Below are 19,616 nucleotides of genomic sequence, written 5' to 3' on the forward strand. Positions count from 1 at the left end.
TATTGAATCCCAACACGATGGCGTGTATTTCAATACTTGGAGTATGTATTATACTTTCTTAAGATCGTTTTGGTACTGTTAATATTTTAGTGTTCCAGTATAACGACCAAATATTAATAAGTTTAAGCGTTGATCTACCTAAATTTTTACTAAAATCTATTCTTTACCTTATTTCTCATGAGAAAATATAGTTTGTAATAATCGTCTTTAATTCACGGAGGAATGAGGAGTGTCATAGTTCAATTAGAATATTCCGACACCTCCCTCTCGCCAAGCGCCCCCGGCGCGGCCCCACTCAATACATAGACCTATTCTAGAGCCGATGCACTGTTTGCAGGTATTTTGGTTGGTGGATAAAAACATTTAATATTATTATTATTTTTTTTACTTGAACAATAATACCAGTCGTTCACTTTTTCTGTGTCAGAAGTTTACGGTGCTAAAGCTGCCCCATACTTCGAATCATTAGTAGAAGAACGTGCGGTTATGACGTATGATTTTAATCAATCTCGTTTTCGCTTCAACATCACAGCCAAAAACTCAAGCCGTTGTGTGATTCAGGACTTTAACCAGGTTGGTAAACTTTGATATTAAATAAACAAAAGCCTCCCTCTAATTAAAAACACATCCAATTAAAGACCACCTCCAATTTTAAACAACTTTGTTGTGTCCCTGTTTAAATTTCTATCTGTTAACATTAGCTGTTCCCTCTAATTTAACTCACTCTATTTAGAAACCAAAGACGTTGTTCTGTTTGTTTGATTTGTTGTTTTATACCACACACAATGAAACAGTACATTGATAATTCAACGGCAACTTAATAATACAAAAACAATTAGAGAAAAAAAAAACCCTAAATACTGGTATATATCAGTTGCTAATATTAACACTTAAGAATTTTAGCAAATAAAAAAAAAGTATGTGGATGGAAATCAAAATAAGTTGGCAGGCAGACTTTAAGGCATGGTCACCATTTAAAAAAAAGATAAACAAAATGGATCTAGAGGTATAATATTAATTATAATTTGAAAGAAAAAAATATTTATATTTATTGGTAGTCTAGTGTAGAATAATTGGGCGATAAAAACAAAATAAATAAGCCGCCAACAGGAAAAATATTTTTAAAAGCATGAACAGATGGTTCCGTTTAACAGAGTTAATTGTACGAAAAAATGGTTTCATTCATCGTTTACCTTTTACTTATAATACTTTGTTACATGAAAATCCTACTATTGATATATTCCATCAAAATTTAAGTTCATTTAAAACCATTTTATTACATGTACTGCATGCATTTACATGATTGATCTGATTGGGTTTGGGCTGGGGATGAGTGTGTGGGGGTCTGTGGGGAGATGTGCGTGTGTTTTTAGGGGGGTGACTTGTGACCCTGTTTCTTTTGTGTGTGTTTTTTATTTATATCTTTGTTATATTTATATGCTTGTAAATATTCTATGACATCCTGTTATTGGCAAGTAATTGCTGTTGGATGTGGTTTTTGAAAAAAATAAATATTAAATGGTAAACTGGTGTGGTTTCCGTGATTTTAATTTATTTAATATAATTATATTAATGAATGTCACTCTGTTGTTTATGAAATAAAGAAGAAATATGTTTTTGTGAAGTGACAGTACATAAAGGTATAAGTTGTAACTTACTTAGGTCCAAAACATTAAAGGACATTACATTTATAAAATCATTGTTTGGTATGTGAATATCGCGTTGAACTGCACAAATTCTGATAGAGTTTTTTTGTAACTTTAAACAGTTATCAATATTGGTTGTTTTAGGACTTTTGTAGGGGCATAAATTTAAGATATTATCAATTGTGGTAGCCCATGAGACATTACAATAAATAATGTAATGTTGAACTAAAATATTATATAAAGATAAAAGAATATTTTCAGGAAAATAATATTTTAACTTGTTCATAAAAAAAACCAATATTTCTAGAAATAATATTGTTAATGTTGTTGATATGATATGATAATTCTAAGGTTATTCCAGAAAAAATTAGTTTCATTGACTTTATTGGTAATGGTGTTATCAATATTTATAGAAAATAAATATTGTTTTTTATTTTTTAATTAAGAGAATCAAATTGTTTTAGATATGTTCAGAGACAATTTGTTTCATTTAAACCATTCAGATACCTTAATTAGCTCCGTATTAATCATTTGGGAAAGATTTGCTATATTATAATTTGAGTAAAAGATATTTGTGTCATCGGCGGAGAGAACAAAGTGTTATAAAGAAGAGTTCGGAAGATCAATAACATAAATTAAAAATAATAAGGGGTCAAGTATTGATCTTTGTGGGACACCACATAGTATTTTAGAAGGATGAGAAAAAAGTTGATAGAAATATATTGCTGCCTGTTGCCAATGTTGTTTTTAAATAAATTTAGAGCCAGGCCTCTTATACTATTTTTTTTTAAGTTTATTTATCTATCATGGACAATAGTATCAAAGTCCTTGCTCAGATCAAGAAAAATACCAGTAGTGAAGTCATTACTGATGATGGCCTTTGTTATTTTGTCATATAGGCCTATATCAATAAGAAACACGTTATATCGTCATTGCGGACTTATAAAATCCGCATACGCTATAAAACTAAAAGAAAATGCATACTTTTGGAGTCCGTACTGAGCCCAAAAAATCCGCAATGAAAATATAACGTGTTAAGAGCAAAATCACTGGAAAAGAAGTTTTATTTAGTTTTGTAAAAGTAAACATTTTCAATAACAATAATCTATGATACATCGAAATATTTATAAATAAAACTATAAACTCTTCAAAAATATAAACACTAATATAATACAGTGGTGGCACCAGCGGGGGGGGGGGGGGGAATCCACAATTCGTCGGGGAGAAAAAAAAATGTATATTACGTACAGTAGTCAATTGCAATGCAGTTGATCATGAATCTTAAGCTAACAAATCATGGTTGTGAAATGTATGTAAATGATGGCATGCAAAATGCAGGGATGGTTATAATTTTCATTAAAAAGAAATTACAAAATGGCGAGGCAAGACCACCATAAAACTTTAAATTGGATATAAATTGTCACTTATTTCAATATAGGCCTATACTAAGCAAAAACAAACATTTCATATAATTAACGGTTAACATAAATGACATTTCGACAGTAAATGTCCTTCTAATGTGTCCTGTTACTTGCCAATCTAATTAAATACGTAGACAACTGCAATTGCTAAACGCCATTTTCCGGCTGAAAGTTTCGTGCCTTCTTTGTAGAGAGCCTTCTTCTTTCCACTTTCTTTTTCTGACAAATCAGCGTTAGTAAGATCGTCTAGTATGTAAGCCGTTCATTTTTTAGAGCTGTACGCAGTAGCTGTAGCATAACGGTAATCTTGTTGGTATGACAAAAATTGAATCAATATGCGGTGTTTCACCGTTAAATTCTTTGCAATCATAGTGTGCACGCTCGATCTTAGTATAATTATACTTGTGGTTTTTTTTTTAATTTTTTTTTTTTAATTTTTTTTTTATAAACATACAGTGTATACAATCACAAATAAAAATATATAAAATATTGAAAAAAGGCAAAAAATAAAAAAAATTAAATAAAATCACCTGGCAGACAAAGTACAGATACTATTTGATTTTGATAGTTATAGAAGGCCGATTCTTACAATGAATGCATAATTATATACTATCTATAAAAGGTCAGTCGCATTTAAAGTATGTTAAAGGACTTGTGAAATATATCCAGAACATATAAAGGATAGATAAAATAAACTGTAGTAATGCGTTGAATCTTTTTTCGCACTTTTCATGCTATTTTAGGGCAATTAAGAGACTATATTATAGCATCGCTCAGTTGTTTCAGAAATTCATAGTAAACAATATGCTAATTAGGTGGTGATAACGTCTTTCCTGCCGAAACAAAACGTAAACAAACACATTGACGTCACTGGACGCGCCACACACAAAACACGGATGAAGTTCGTTATTATGTCACCCTGAGACAGGACAATTACCAAAAAAAAAAGAGTATTTCTGAAGCTCCTACAGCCCATGCCGTATATGTTGCCTTTGGATGTAAACATATTAAGTTTTCCGAAGCAAAAATTGGTGAAGAAATCGTAGGCCTAGGCTAATTGGGAGCCCACTCAACACAGCACTTCATTCATTAATGACTTATGTCGTGATTATTTCACAATGACTGCTAGGCCTACCCGCCTGACTTCAGGAAACAGAGGAAAATATAATAAAGGAAGCTAAAAACAAATGCAGTGCCTACTGCTGCATTTTAATTCAACATCCAACTCTTCCACCCAAGCGTGGGGCTTATCAAAATGAAGGAAAAGGGCGTAAGTTGAGAGATTAGTAGAGTAGGAAGGAGCACCTACTGTAGGCTAGGCCTAGGCTACATATAATAATGATAGTGTATGCCTTTGGCTGTCAATGTCTAGGCCTATGATCATCAATCATTGAGGAAATAAGTATTATATTTCCTCTATTCTGCAATAGCATATAAGGGCTTGGCCTAGGCACCTTGTTTATTTTAAAAAGAGGCAGCAAAATTTAATATAGATAATGCCATGGGCATGGTGAGTGATCTTGCCTACTATTGCTGCTGCTGTGGGCCATGTAGGCTAGGCCTAGCGGCTTTGCAAAGCTAATAATACTATATTACTAGACCTGTTGCAACCCTAACATTCTTTATATAATTATTAAGATAGCTGTACTTATCAGACTTTTCAAATACTACTGAATTTCAGTAGTTGTATAGAATTCTAATTAATCTGGATGTATGGAAATAGAAAAAAATAATATTATAGTACTACTAGGCCTATTGCGGAAATTTATCATAGGCCTATCTTTTATTTATGTGTATAATACACATAAATAATAGGTCTAAATTCAAGAACAAATTACTTTTCCATCAGGAACTTTGGTTTACATTGTCTCTAGACAACTCTTTTTGTCAGACTAAAACAATAATTGCAAAAACTACAAAAAAATGGCCTGCTTAGAATTCCACGATTATTATTTTCCTGTGCCTATATTTGTTTGCACTCAAAACAAATTATTAGGTACTTACTATGGATATTTGAAGACCGGGTTACAGTTATGGTTTTTACTAACTTGGTAAGTCTGTGTAAGGCCAGCCTAATTTAGTAGATTTTTCTGGTCTGGCATTGACATTTTCATTATTTCTTTACTTGCTAGGTACTGTACTAAACCTTACTCAAGGGCTGGAAATTAACTTTTTTTTTCTTGGTAGCACTGCCAACATTTTCTGGAACCCCCAAAAAAAATTTGGTAGCACAAGTATTTTTTTAAAGTAGCACATTCCTCATCCTTTTCGCATCCCCTAAGATATAAGCGCGGTGCAATATAAGAAAAATAATAAATAACAAATAACAAGAGGACGGAAAGAAAAAAAAAGAAAGAAGTAAAATGGTGGAAAGAAAATGACAATGAAAAAACTAAAAGACAGGTAACTACTGTATCAACAATGAAATAAGAAAAGGATGAAACCATATTAAAAAGAAAAAGAAAAAGGTGCAAGGTAAAAAAATTCAACCTAACTGGAAGGAAAGGGAAAGTATTTCAAGGAAAGTTTCAATTGTTAGAAATATTTCAAATTTCTGTTAATTATTAATAGATATACGGAAATTTTGGCCGATCAAAACAACAATGTCCTAGGGGGTCCGAAATTTTTGTGTTCTAGACGCCCGAAAATAACATTTGAGGCGTTGTGGGCTATCATTTTTTTTTCTTTTTTCTTTTTTTTTTTTCTTTTTTTAAATCCGCCCCTGGCCTACTACCAGTTAGTTCGGTTTAACTGATGTTGTTTTTGTTGTTACGTTTTTTGTTGTTTTTTTTTTCAAAACAAGAAACATTCCTTGTAAGAATTATATATCTTTTTATGTATCTTATAGATTAAATTAACCAATTAATTCAATTGTTGCACTTTATTAATTCCACGTTTAAAATGTAATCTTTAAATATTCACTTATACACAATTCAATTTTTATATTATTTCAAAACACGATTAAACAATCATTTTGCATACTTTCTGTTGATACTTTGTTAAGAACGAAATAAATGGTTTGATAGAGGCCCATTACTAGTTGCCTATGAAATAAAAATGCTTACCGTCTACTACGTTCAGTGAGAAACGTTCCCAATTCCAGGCTCCTCCTGGTGGACACAGACACCGAGGTTACCAGACAAAGTCATTTGACTCTTTGTACGCCGCCGATACGAACAAAAGTAGGTCAGAAGCCGACTGGCTCGTTTAGTAAATAAATGGTAGTAAAGGAGTTGCTTTCTATATTATTTCATTTAATTAGGTTTCAAAATTTGCTGTGAGACCTATTTGTCTGTTTTTGGTTTTTTTTTTTGTTTTTTTTTTGGTGTAAATTTCAAGATGTTGCTCATTGAGATGCATGTTGTTAAACTACAACTGCTCTGTGAAGTCTGGCTGAGGTTATCATCAAAGAGTATTTATACCCTTTGTTATCATCAGCCATGTGATTAGGTTTAGGTAATTCGTTTGATTTCCAGTAAAAGATGTCTGCCTTAATACCGGTAGTACTTTAAACATAATCATCCAAATAATGCCTAATTGTATTTATTTCCGATTTTTAGTGTTAAATTTTGGTTATTGCTTGATGCTGGCCGTTTACATCGTATGAGTCAATACTGTATACGATCGTTTGAAATTTTGGTACATAGTCTATTTTATGAACAAATACGTTAAGGAAACGTTCACAATTACGAGAAGGTACAGGTAAGAATAGCACTCAATAAAATAGTAAAAAATCGTGCAATCCGATCTGTTTATACCAGTCTCTTTCGCTTCGACGGAGATAGCTTATTTACCAAGAATAAGATGAGCGCACATCGACACGGTTTTAGTGTACGACGTCACATTAAAACAGTCTAGGTCATGCAGATTGGTTGATACAGTACATGTAAAATGAATGATAGCATCTTTTGCGTACTGCCTGACTGAAAATAATGGGCTGTTCAAGTGGTAAATAATTGGGATTTGAGGGAAACCACCTTCCTGCCGCTTACAAAATCTACTCGTGCTATCAAATGACCTTGTCGCACTGAGCGCGACAATGTTGAATTCCTTGTCGCACCTTAAAAAAAATCAGGTCGAAAAATGGGACCAAATAACTCTTAATTTCTAGCCCAGGCCTTACTTAATGCAGATCACAGGGAAGAGAAAGATGTTAGGGAAGCTGTTACTGACATTGTTATAGAAGATGATGTCAACCAAAAAAAAAAACAACACCAGGCATTAACCAGAGGAGGATAAGCAAAATTGGCAGTTTGTTTCCTAACATTAAAGAAAAGACAACAAATAAATGCTCCTATTTGGACTGATAAAGCTACACTGATTAGAGAAAGAAAGTCAAGATTCAAATGAAACAGAAGTTTATGTAGGTTATGCAGTATAATGTTAAAATTAGGATTTCCAGTGTTTAAGTATGAGAAGGAAATGGCTTCCATATTGTAAAAACTGGCTGTTTACTTATGTTTACTTTTTAGCTGTTGCTTATCATTTTTGTATCTCTACTGAGATCCAGCCATTGTTTCCCACAGCATTGTTGCTGTCTCTTATACACATCTAGATGTGTATAAGAGACAGGAGACAGGACAATTACCAAAAAAAAAACAGACAACCGATAAAAGTTAACACAATTTATTATAGTGGGTACTTTCCCTTTTCATGAAAAGAACTCTAGATTTAAACAATTACAGAGTACCGATGGCAAATGACCTAAGTTATACAAATTACATAAATCACTACTGATAATTATACATCTAGGCATAAGTTCATACCAAGCAAATTTAAAGGTGATGAGGTGACTTGGTCCAGTTCTGATTAATCCGAATGTAATTGTCCGCTAAAAATTCCACTAGTGATCCAAGTTTATAAGCTGGAGTAAACAAAAGCGTGACGGCTGATGATCCACAGGTGAACAGGCAATACTCTATCGTGTTAGTTATCCCACGACGAATCCCAAAGATGTTTGACAAATTGTTTGCAAAGTTCCGTAATTAAACCTGTCCAAAGCTATATATATAGGAGAGTAATTCCAACAAGTACAATAATAATAAAGATGTAAACAGGTTTCCAAATGTCCTTTGAGAATTCAACATAAAACTAGATGTAATATCAGATGATGATTAGCTAGGCCTAGGATTCCATCACCGATCCCAAAATAGCCTATATTCTCACCTACCGGCGTACCGTCCTCGAACTAGCCAGCGTTATCAACCTTCCACGAGAAGATTATCAAAACAATAACAAACTCCCTTCTCCTGGGGAATTCTGTAACTCTTTTTGGTTGCAAAAAGACCTTCTTGTCCTTCTAGAACATGCATTTACTGTCGCTTAATTACAACTCATCACCGAGCCAGTCATTACTTTTCGTCAACCAAGACCCCTCGCATCTCCTAATTCCGCTCGTATGGCAAGCCGTTTTATCATTTACCTCTGAATTGCAGTTAAGTCGAATGCATTACAGTTAACTGTAATTCAATTACAGTTAACTGTAATACATTCGACTTAACTGCAATACATTACAGTTAAGTGTAATGCATTACAGTTAACTCTAATTCAATTACAGTTAACTCGAATTCAATTGCAGTTAACTGTAAATAAAATTTTGTTTTTGAGTTAAGTGTAATTTATTTAAAGTTAACTGCAAATCTATTTCAATTATGTCTATTTTGGCTTAATTCGAAAACATTTGTAGTTAACTTGAATGCATTTCAAGTTAACTGCAAATCATTTCAAGTTAACTGTAATGCAATTCAAGTTAACTGCAATTCAGAGGTTGGTTGTAATTAGCGTTAAGTTAATACGATTGGTTGTTTGCGTTTTCGTAATATCAGTGCTATATGATTGGTCAGCCACAGTTGGTTGAATTACAGTTATGGTGTATTTTCATTAAGTAACTGTGATTGGCTGATGTGCTTTTTCCGGTCGTACTTGCCCGGTAAAAAACAAATCATCAAAACGGTCGTTCAAATTTAATAAAAATGGCGTCTGATCATTTTGATGATGTACTTTCTACCGTTGGACAAACTGTTCATAATGTTACTGCAGCATTAGAACAGGGAAACACTGATTATAATCAATTACAGAATAATTTAAGAACATGTATTCGTAATGTAAGTAGGATTTTTGCGACGCTAGACCAACAGTCATTGGAGGAAGTGGTACAATCAATACAAGATATGATTGACCATGTGGACGAACTGAGGAGGGTGGTAGAGGGGAGCAATAGGGGTAGGTGAGGCCTAGCCTAGGCCTACAGCGGCAGATGAAAAAGGAAAAACGCCGTTTCAACTATCAGTTGTTGCAGATATAGGCCCCCTACTAGACCTAGTACCACTGTCAGTGCTACTGCCGCCAGTGCTAGCTAAATGATGTCCAGCAGACGCGGTGGTAGTACTACTAGGCCTAGAAGACGTGGTGGTAGTAGGCCTACTACTACTACTACTACTAGGCCTACTCGTAACACTGGCAGCAGTAGTGGTAGAAGGCCTAGGCCTATGCCTGACGTGGTCTCTGGCACGGGCAATAGCTTGAGAAGCCACTTTAGCCACTTGCTCCAAATGCCTCCCAGATTCAGACATAACACTTTTTTAATTTTGGGTAACTTCGTACTTTTTTAAATAAACCACTTAAACACAGTTAAACCGTATAGCAAAAGGACTAAAAAGTTTTGCTCTGGCTCTAGGCAGTCGATGACGATTCACAGGCGGAAAATTCAACAGCCAATCACCATCACTTAATGGAAATATACCTTATAAGTGAACATCCAATCACAGTCACTTAATGGAATTGCCATATAATGGTCGATCGCACTTAACTCAAATACATCAGCCAATCACAATCACTTAATGAAATTACCAAAAATGGTCAATTGCAGTTAACTTGAAATGCATTCAAGTTAACTTGAAATGCATTCAAGTTAACTGCAATTGAATTAGAGTTAACTCTAATTCATTTCAAGTTAACTGCAATTCCATTGTATTGCAGTTAACTTGAATTCAATTCGAGTTAACTGTAACTGAATTACAGTTAACTTTAATGCATTCGACTTAACTGCAATTCAGAGGTAAATGATAAAATGGCTTGCCATACGCTCGCTTCTCTCACAAAGTTCTATAACATTCTCACCTCACTCATTGAGGTCAATGACATGGGGTCACTACCTAGTGACATACTTTTAGAACAGAAATCCTTTGACTAAAACAAATCAAATAGCAGATATTCTCTACACCTTCTAACTATAAATGTTAGCGTATAATACCTTATAGGCCATTATCACACCATCCCCCTTAGGGAAAAGAAAGCTTTGCCATAGGAAAGGTTTCTTTATTTTTTTTTATTTTTTTTTTACTGGACACTCTAAAACAAAATAACTTATGTTTAATTATAACTGATCATTCTATACTCGTTTCTACTTTGTTTTCAATACAACAATGAATATGCTTGAACTATGTTTTCTTTCAAACTCTATATTAACCATAGTGTTAACCAAATCAAACCTCGTGAAGAAAGAGGAAAAAACAAGAATATTTATTTTGATATATGTTTTATTGAAAACGAATGGCAATAACGCAAGAGAAAAGTGCAAGTCATGAATAAAATTGCAACTATAACCCTAGGCCTTTATACTTGGGTAGGGTAGGTCCTCTCTTTCTCACTAGTCTAGGGGTCTCTATTTTTGGATCGTGATGATGAACGTGATGTGAATTTATTTGCTTCTACATTTTGTGTAGTACTGTCATTGTTGTATTTAGTACAATATTATTGATGCTAAATTGTTTAAGTGTTAATCACCATAACAATTAATCCACATACCGTAGCTGTACTAAGACTGTTTTAGCTGATCATACCAAAATGCCCCGTACACAACTACTCTGCTTACGCATAGGTTTTCCCAGCGTGGACTGGTGTGATCAGATTACGCAACCTGAATTTAGGCAAGAATGACGTCACAGCGCAGATTTGTTTAAATCAATAAATTTCTTAATGAAGCCGACATTTTTCAGATTTCAAATTTGCCACATGTTCTTATTGGGTTCTGGCCCGTTGCCACCCGGGCCCGTTGCCACCGCCACCCAGCCCGTTGCCACCCGGCCTTTTGCACCCGGCGTTTTTCCACCCAGGCCTTTTGCCACCCAAGCCTTTTATCACCCGGTCTTTTGCCACCAGGCCCGTTGCCACCCTAGGCCCGTTGCCACCCAGACCCGTTGCTACCCGGTCTTTGCCACCTTTGGGATGTCCAATATTTATATTATATTGGTGGGTTTTTTAACACAGATTTGTACTAGTAGGCTACTGTAGCAGAATGTTTTCTTTATTAAATTTACTTTCCAGATTAATATTTAATTATTAGTTTACTGTATTTTATTTCAAACAATCGTCCATGCGCCTTCTTACCACTAGGAGAAAATTGCAGAAATAAACATTGTTATAAATCCGCATATAAAGAGAGAAATACTGCAGTGTCTATTTTATTTTTATTGTTTATTTTTAAGTAAATATTCTTACTCTAAAATAGAAAGAAATAGTCTGCTTTTACAATTAAAAAAACAACACATTTATGATATTTATTATAATATGTGTATAATGAGCTTTCTGGAATTTATTTGGTATTTCTCTTTTTATGCGGACAATTTATTACAAGTATGTATATATAATTTCTCATTAATAACCGCCAATGATAAACTTTGAATAAAGCTCTTCCAGTTAGCGGTAAACTAGAAAGAATATTGCATGCGCTCAGTAACATTAACGACCTGAGCAAACTAATCCTCCTGATTGTTTATACCGTGACTAGGGCTGTTCAGATTATAGGGTCTTCAAGCCTAATTTGCGTGGCCTTTAATTGGTCAGTTGGACATTTCCCCCACCCATGTCTTTTTTTCTATTGGTATACCAGAGTTATATATAATCATATATTTGGCTTAAAAACCTTAAAATACCTTAAAAACAACAAATTGTGAGAGGTATATATATGTATGGGCATAGGCCCATTTCTTATAGCGGTAGTTAATAATAGCTTATTATCGCTAATTTTATCATTGTCACTATATTTATGTTCATTAATATTTCCACACTCAAAGGCAATTAAGTCAATTATATCAAATAAAAAAAAAACCGTTCAATTTATAACACTACAAGAATTATGATTTATGACGTTATATCCTCACAAAAAATGTAAACAAACATACACACATACTAAAAACAGTACATACTCAGAAAACATATACAGATAATGCATATGTACGTCTGAATACATACAAATAAAGATAAAACGCTAATCGGGAAGCTTCTTCACACGTGTGCCTTTTATGATGGTTAACGGCAACGAATTGTCGTTGTTTACAATCTGCCAAACAATCAATCCATTCACAATAGTTTGGCAAAAATGCCGAGAGTAAAATTTCTGCGAATACAATGCGTAGGCCTACTATACAACTATGGGTGGCAACGGGCCGGGTGGAAAAAGGCCGGTTGTGTGGCAACGGGCTTAGGTGGCAAAAGGCCAGCTGGCAACGGGCCTATGGTGGCAAAAGGCTGGGCGGCTAAAGGCCGGGTGGCAACAGGCCTAAAACGTTATATTCTAGCTATATTTCACAAATCATTTAAATCGTGGTGGAATTATGTTTATCAAATCGTTATCACAATTAGTTTTGTATGGGTCGTATCATTTTGTTGGTCAGATTTAACCTTTTAAATATAACAGTTATATCAATGTGAAGTTAAAAACTTCATAAACAATGGAACTCGAAATAAGATATTATTCGCAAACAGCACTAAATACGACACGTTATATTTTCCATCATTATCAAAATTTGTGTAGCATAATTTTTAGTTCATTTTGTAGAACACTACATGGTTTATTTTTCCTGATTCACAAGAGTGTAAGAAGAATAATTCTGTAGGGAGAATGCCAACCAGGTGTGTTGCAGGTAAGGCACAATCAGTGACTGTCATAAATTGCAGCTTTATCAGCGAGTAATGGTAGAGCGCTGAAACTGATAAAAGGAGAGTTGTTCGTCAATAAAAGGAGAGCTGTTCATAAAAAAAAACGAGGCTTTCTGTAATTTATTTGATAATGATATATTATAATATGCTATGCATTGTTTAGCAAAATAATGATAATAATAATAATAATAATAATATTAATAATGTACACGCATTTACAATGTATGTATTATAATTTATATTCTTAGTTATTATTTATATCATTATTCCAGTTACGTATTTTCATTTTATTTGCCAATTAACAAATAAAAAGTAGGCCTACTATTAATCTCAATATCCTTACTAATACAAAAAGAGCCTAATCAAATTCAGTGTATACAAAAAACTTGGGATTTACTAAATAAGTTGAAGTTGTTCTTACGTTTATATTTTATTGAAAAGATAATGGTTATCACATTCCTAGATTAAAGGCCTAATTATTTATTTTTTGACTGCCAATCTGCCTGCATCTTATATTTTAATAGATAATGTACAATATATCGATGAAGTCAATAACCCTGGCGATGTGCTAGTTAACAGGTGGAAGTATAAATATGAATATCAATCTGACGATGAAAATGGAGAGGGGCCACGTGAATATACCAAAGACGGATGTCTGCTAACTGAAAGTTTGTTCTTTGGCACATGGCCAGGTGACGGATATGACGGTAAGACTGTCTTTCATCAAATCGTAACTGGTCGACCAAATCGGGCAGCTTTCTCGATTCTTAGACTTTTTTTTTTTTTTTTTTTTTTTTTTAAAGCCCAATTGCGTCGAAGACAGCTAGGACCTACTCAGTGTATAATTCCATTGAAAACACTGTTGGCGAAAAGTGTATCAACTGTATAAAAACCAAGTTTAACTTATAAGATTGTCAATAACAATAATGGTAATAATAGCAATAATGATATGACATTGAAAATGACAATGCTATAATTGATAATGAAAATTATAATAATAATAGTAATTATAATAGATGATTTAGATGATGATGATCACGATTATGATACTGCTGTTGATGATGATGAATATGATGGTGATAATGATGATGATTTCGATAATATCACTTATTTGGAAATCGCTTTCTCATAAAGAATACAATTCATCCATTTAAAAAGATTAAAATAATAATAATAATAATAATAATAATAATGAATAATAATAATAATAATAATAATAATACACAGCCATTAAAGAAAGGTACATGTGGCTTGGTGAATAATACCTTAAAAAATAATGTTAACAATAACTTATATTTAGATTGATAGATAAGTAGGTAACGAACATAAACAATTGGTATTAAATAAACATATACAACGAATGATATCTTTAAAACTAATTTATCACATTTTTTTCAATTAAATTCAAATGTATAATAATCGCTTGCATAATGCTATAGTAGGCCTATACTTTGTATTTTATCTGCCAGCTCCTTTAACTGTTGATTTTTAATAACTGTGAAACTGTTGTGTTTAGAATTCATTTTATTTAAAAGACATTTTATTTACTTCCATAGTATAAACGCAAATATAATACAATACTATGTGATAAGTATAGATAAGCTATGGAAGAGGGGAAGATGCTGAGAAAATGACGATCTTCTGGTGGGCATGCCTTAAAGGACAAACATGTAATCAGATACAAGGATGAAACAATTATATTCACTTACATAATAGAGACAAACTTTATTGAAGGCAAATATTTTAGACACCTTGCGTCCTTCCTTAACGACGTATGAATGAAAGTGGATCAGTTCAGATAAATGTTGTTGGGAAGTAAGCAAGATAATGTCCTAAGGTAATAGGCACCTAATGAGCAACTGTGAAATAATTAACAAATAATAATTAATATTATATAAATGCCAATTAACGAATAAAAAATGGTCGGAAACATTTAGCAGTAATAAGGCGTCTAAAGAACAACTGAAATAAGCAATATTCATCTTATTTAGTGAAAGAGTAACCACTTTCGAATTCTAAATGTTTGTTATTACCAATGTTATGTGTGTTTAATTTAAGAATATACTGAAGTTCAGCACAACGTCTATCAGTTAAAAATTTAAAACCTGAATGCAATCAAACAAATTTAACATCAATAACAGAGTGGAAAGAAAGATACTGTGCAACAGGAAAACCTACTATCTTGTTTCAAATATATGTCTTATTATTGTTACACCGAAGACTTTTTTAAAATTTATTACTAAAATATTTACTTTTAATGTTTATTTCAGTTGACGTATTGTATGTTCTTCGTTACTACAACTATCAGGTGTTAACTGATACTACTGAATATTTTATTCTGCCGTCTTACTGTAATTCAACATAAAATTAGGTAAGCAATTTATTACAGATATTCAAAATTGCGTATGGGAGTGGTCAGTGACTACCAAGCGGCCGTAAAGAGATTCTTGTTTAACAATGACAGGATCTGAAATGAACCATAGCATCGGGGTAAAGCTACGTTTACATCAATCCCGGATTCAGTCCGGAGTCTGGAGAAAAAAATCATGAGAAATGCCTTCAGTGGTAAAGAATAGAAACGTTCACATGTACACGGTACGATTTTTCCCTAATGAAGCACCAGCCTGGATTCGGAGTAATGGATCAAAAAGCCATTAGAAACGTGAAACTGTCCGGATTTATATTTCTGACCAATCAGCGATAAGCGTCAATGAACACAAAGCCGAAGAGCTCGAAACTCAGCGCGAGAAGATACCGTGTCGTGGGATTTTGTTTTGCTTTTTAATTTTATGCTGTATTTTAGACTTGATTATGGAAAGCACCTAGACAACAATACATTAAAATCTGAATATAAAGCAATTTTATATAGGCTAGGCCTATTATATAAATAACAAAATAACATTAATCTAATGGTGTACATAGTGTCACTACTGTAATACGATTAACATTTTCTAACCTGATAATAAATGTTATATCGCCGGAGTTATGATTAGGGCCTACGTTTTTATCCATCATTAAGGCCTCTTCTACGAATGGAATGATCTGATGGGAGCACGAGCTCAGGCAGACCAAACCCAGCATCGTTTTGTTTTTATTAGTGCGGGAGGTTTACTCATGATAGACTTATGTGATTATAATGTGTTACAGTATTAAATGTAGAATGTAAATTTTTGATTAGACCCGTTAGCTTTCTTTCTCTTTTTCAGGCAAAATTGCATCTTAAAGTTTGTAAATATGAGCGATTTTTATGTAGCCTATCTCTGGAAGATTCACTAATCTAAAAGTGGACAAGGGCTTTCCAGTAAAGTCCGAAAATACAAATATGCCGATCAGGTTCAGTTTCTGAATTCTTTTGTGACTACAAGGACGTATAAACATATAATACAGACTAGAAATTTATTATTTTATAAAAAGGATCGGTGTATCACAACTCATTTAATAATATGATGCTTACCAGGCGTAATCCTGAGGTTTAATTTGCCATAGTCATACTAGCTTTATGAAAGGAACATGTTTTGGCAGGGTCCACTTTCAATGTGTCATCATAAAAATGCTAAATAGTGCAGCTTAATACAGAATAGCAAATTCTAGTTTGATATGTTATACAGATTAGAGTGGATGCAAAATGAAAATTATATATTACATACCCAAATTATTTAAACAAATAAATATAATTTATAAAATTATTAATTTTATATTATTTATTATTGTTCTCTCAAACACTGATTAGCCAGCACAGTTTGCTGAATAAAACCGACTGGTAATGAAATTCGCACATTGAGACACATTGCAGGAACAACAATGAACATTTTTGTAACTATGGGCCTTGGAATTATTTTTTTGTTTGAGTTTGAGAATTATATACAATTATACTTCTTCTCTTTAGGTCCGACTGCCCGACAAACTCTAGTCGTGGGGAGGGGAGAAGAGGGCTTGACATGTTCGATTTTGGGACTATAGTTCTGCTCACCCCCCCCCCCGGTGGCACCGCCACTGGTATTAATGTAAAATTAACATGATACTAAGGACAAGGTAGGGAGCTAGGATATGTATACAGTATATGCCTAGGCCTAGATTTGTCCTAGTTAGTTAGGTGGCCCTACATAAATAAAGGAATTGTAAAAATGTCTCAGGTTCAGAAGCAATTTCAACATTATCTATGTTTCGTAATTTCAACATTATCTAATGTTTCGTAAGGACTAAAGGTCTGTCTTCCTTTTAAATTCTACAGCAACAGAACATCCTCGACAATATCGTCGGCGGTTGACGTTGTTTCACTTGGTTGCTTTTATTGACCCCGATATTGTGTTCCCGCTCGCGATGTGAACGCAACGGCCGGGCGGAAATCGTAACCTGCCGGACCGGTCCGGAATTAGGGCTTGATGTGGATGTAGCTTTACCCCCTACTCTTCCGAAAGATGGAATTGGTTTTTTTTAAAGTGCACATTAGCTAGATGTGTACACTGGACCTCCATTGTAAGTCCTTATCTGAGAAGACTTGGTTTTACTAACCGAACCACGGGCGAGAAGCGGCTGGAACCAGCGCTGATGTTAATGTTGTAGTTAGTGCTGCCCCTGTTTTAACGCTCGACCAATAGACTCGCCTAAACATGGACCTATTAATAAAACATGGATATGCATTAATATAAACTATCATATAACGTACTCTTTTTTATATTTTGCTTTCATGCCGACTAAGTGGAAAGCGACTGGATGCTGTAAAACACTTATTGTAACCCACCGAAGAACAAACTGTGAAACAAATTGTCAACCTTAAGGCATGCTTAACTGCTTTTAGGAATGACTTATGTGCCTAATTATTTACCAATTGTATAATTCTTTATTTAGTTATTAAGTTTGAAAAAGCTCTAAAGTAGTTTCATATAGCAACACATGAATTACTACAATATTGAATTTAGCACTCTGCAATGGAATCTGCATTTTATAATTAAACATACATTGATATACATGATTGCAGTGTTAATAATTATTAATATATATAAATCATGTATCCGCAAACTTTCGGTGATGAAATATCTAAAGCATTCACTTGACCAAACATCTCTCGTTTTCTTATATAAATCCCATGTCCAATCAGTGATGCAATATGTATATGCTATTTATGTCAACCTACCTGAATGTGAACGTGCGTATTTGAAACATATTGAATATCTTTTCAGTAAACTTTTATCAGATCACTCTTCATATTCTTCATATGCACAACTATTTGCTCAGTATGGTATCACAACGTACGGCACAAGATTTAACTATTTCACTCTATGCATATTTTGTCGAATTGTTCAATCTTATGATCACATTCTCACAGATTTCCTTCCGCCTCGACGTCAAACTTCTATCTCGCTTTGGAATCACCGACAATCTGCCTTCTTACCACTTTCTTGTAGAACCGAACGTTTTAAATCTTCGTTTCTCCCATATGCACTTAAGCTTTGCTCGTCTCTAAATCTTGATCCGTCTTCTGCAAACATTCCTCTATCCGTGCTCTGCTTGGAACACAATGATTAGTTGTTTAATTCTTATTTTGAATATTTTTATTGGCTATAGCAAATGTTTATATTCGATTGTGTTATGTGTTTTGTATGGCGGATAATGGCCAATTGATGGCTTTTGTAGCAAATATATATTGAATTGAATTGAATATTCTAAATTATCAACAAGCTTTATTTTAATAAGAAAGGAATACATTCCTTATCAGTGGTGGCAAGTTCCTACTGTAAGGGAAACTCAACATATTGGGGAGAAAAAATGAAACTGGCAGAGTTAAGATTTCAAATGAAATGATGATCAATACATTAAATCTTTATATATAGAGCTATATATTTACTTTGATAATGAGAAGATTCCACATTATATTTGGTGATTTGGTTTTAAGTTTTTAATAAACTACTAATTTTGTCTAAATGCAGAATGTTTGTTTCTTTGTATTTAATACCGATGTAACACAACACAAACAAATGATAGTTTCTCTTAAAAAAAACAATCTTTAACATGTGACTTGAAAAAAAAGAAAATTAAATCATAAATCGTGTTCATGAGAATAAATTTTTCATAAAATTGTAACGCAATATTATATTCTTAATAAGGCGTCATCATTTGTTTTTGTTAATTACGTAGACTACGACCATGTTGTCCGAACTGAACCAAATACATTTATCTTTGGGGAGATGACCCCATAATTCTAGCACCAAGACAATAGGGAAGAGTTCAAATACTGCAATGTTATAATGTTCTAGGTGTTTTGGAGTACCATACATTATCCAAGATTAACGCTTTGCCATTGAATTTGTTGGTAAATTTATACCAAGTATGAATATCATTTTTTGCCTCTCTGGTCAAAGACCTGCATTTGGACGTTGCCAGGCGTTTCCTAAAACAGGTTGAATTTTTATATTATCAGCCGACCTACAAACTTTCGTTCCAAAGCCGAGCTTTGGAACGACCACGCAGCATACAAAACTGCCACCCCCCCCCCTCCCCGTCAAGGAGAAAAAGCAAAATTCGTCGGGGAGAAACAAAAATTCTATGTATTTTCTACATATTAGTGGACCCTAATATCGATTAAATAAGACTTTTAAACCCTTTAATTGTC

General features: G+C 33.6%; 1 protein-coding gene across 1 annotated transcript in view; it reads left to right on the forward strand.

Moving 5' to 3' along the window:
• LOC117119524 overlaps window positions 1-18,916 on the forward strand; it is a 28,299-nt gene extending 9,383 nt beyond the window's left edge. Inside the window, exons 2-6 of the mRNA XM_033264350.1 lie at window positions 428-573; window positions 12,906-12,990; window positions 13,531-13,713; window positions 15,277-15,377; window positions 17,706-18,916. Coding sequence (XP_033120241.1) covers window positions 428-573; window positions 12,906-12,990; window positions 13,531-13,713; window positions 15,277-15,371 — 509 coding nt within the window. The 3' untranslated portion in view covers window positions 15,372-15,377; window positions 17,706-18,916. The remainder of the gene's footprint in view (window positions 1-427; window positions 574-12,905; window positions 12,991-13,530; window positions 13,714-15,276; window positions 15,378-17,705) is intronic.
• The last annotated feature ends 700 nt before the right edge of the window (window positions 18,917-19,616 follow it).

This window comes from Anneissia japonica, unplaced genomic scaffold (assembly GCF_011630105.1).
Source record: "Anneissia japonica isolate Jap-2015-1 unplaced genomic scaffold, ASM1163010v1 scaffold287892_len502923_cov169, whole genome shotgun sequence".
NCBI classification, from domain to species: domain Eukaryota; kingdom Metazoa; phylum Echinodermata; class Crinoidea; order Comatulida; family Comatulidae; genus Anneissia; species Anneissia japonica.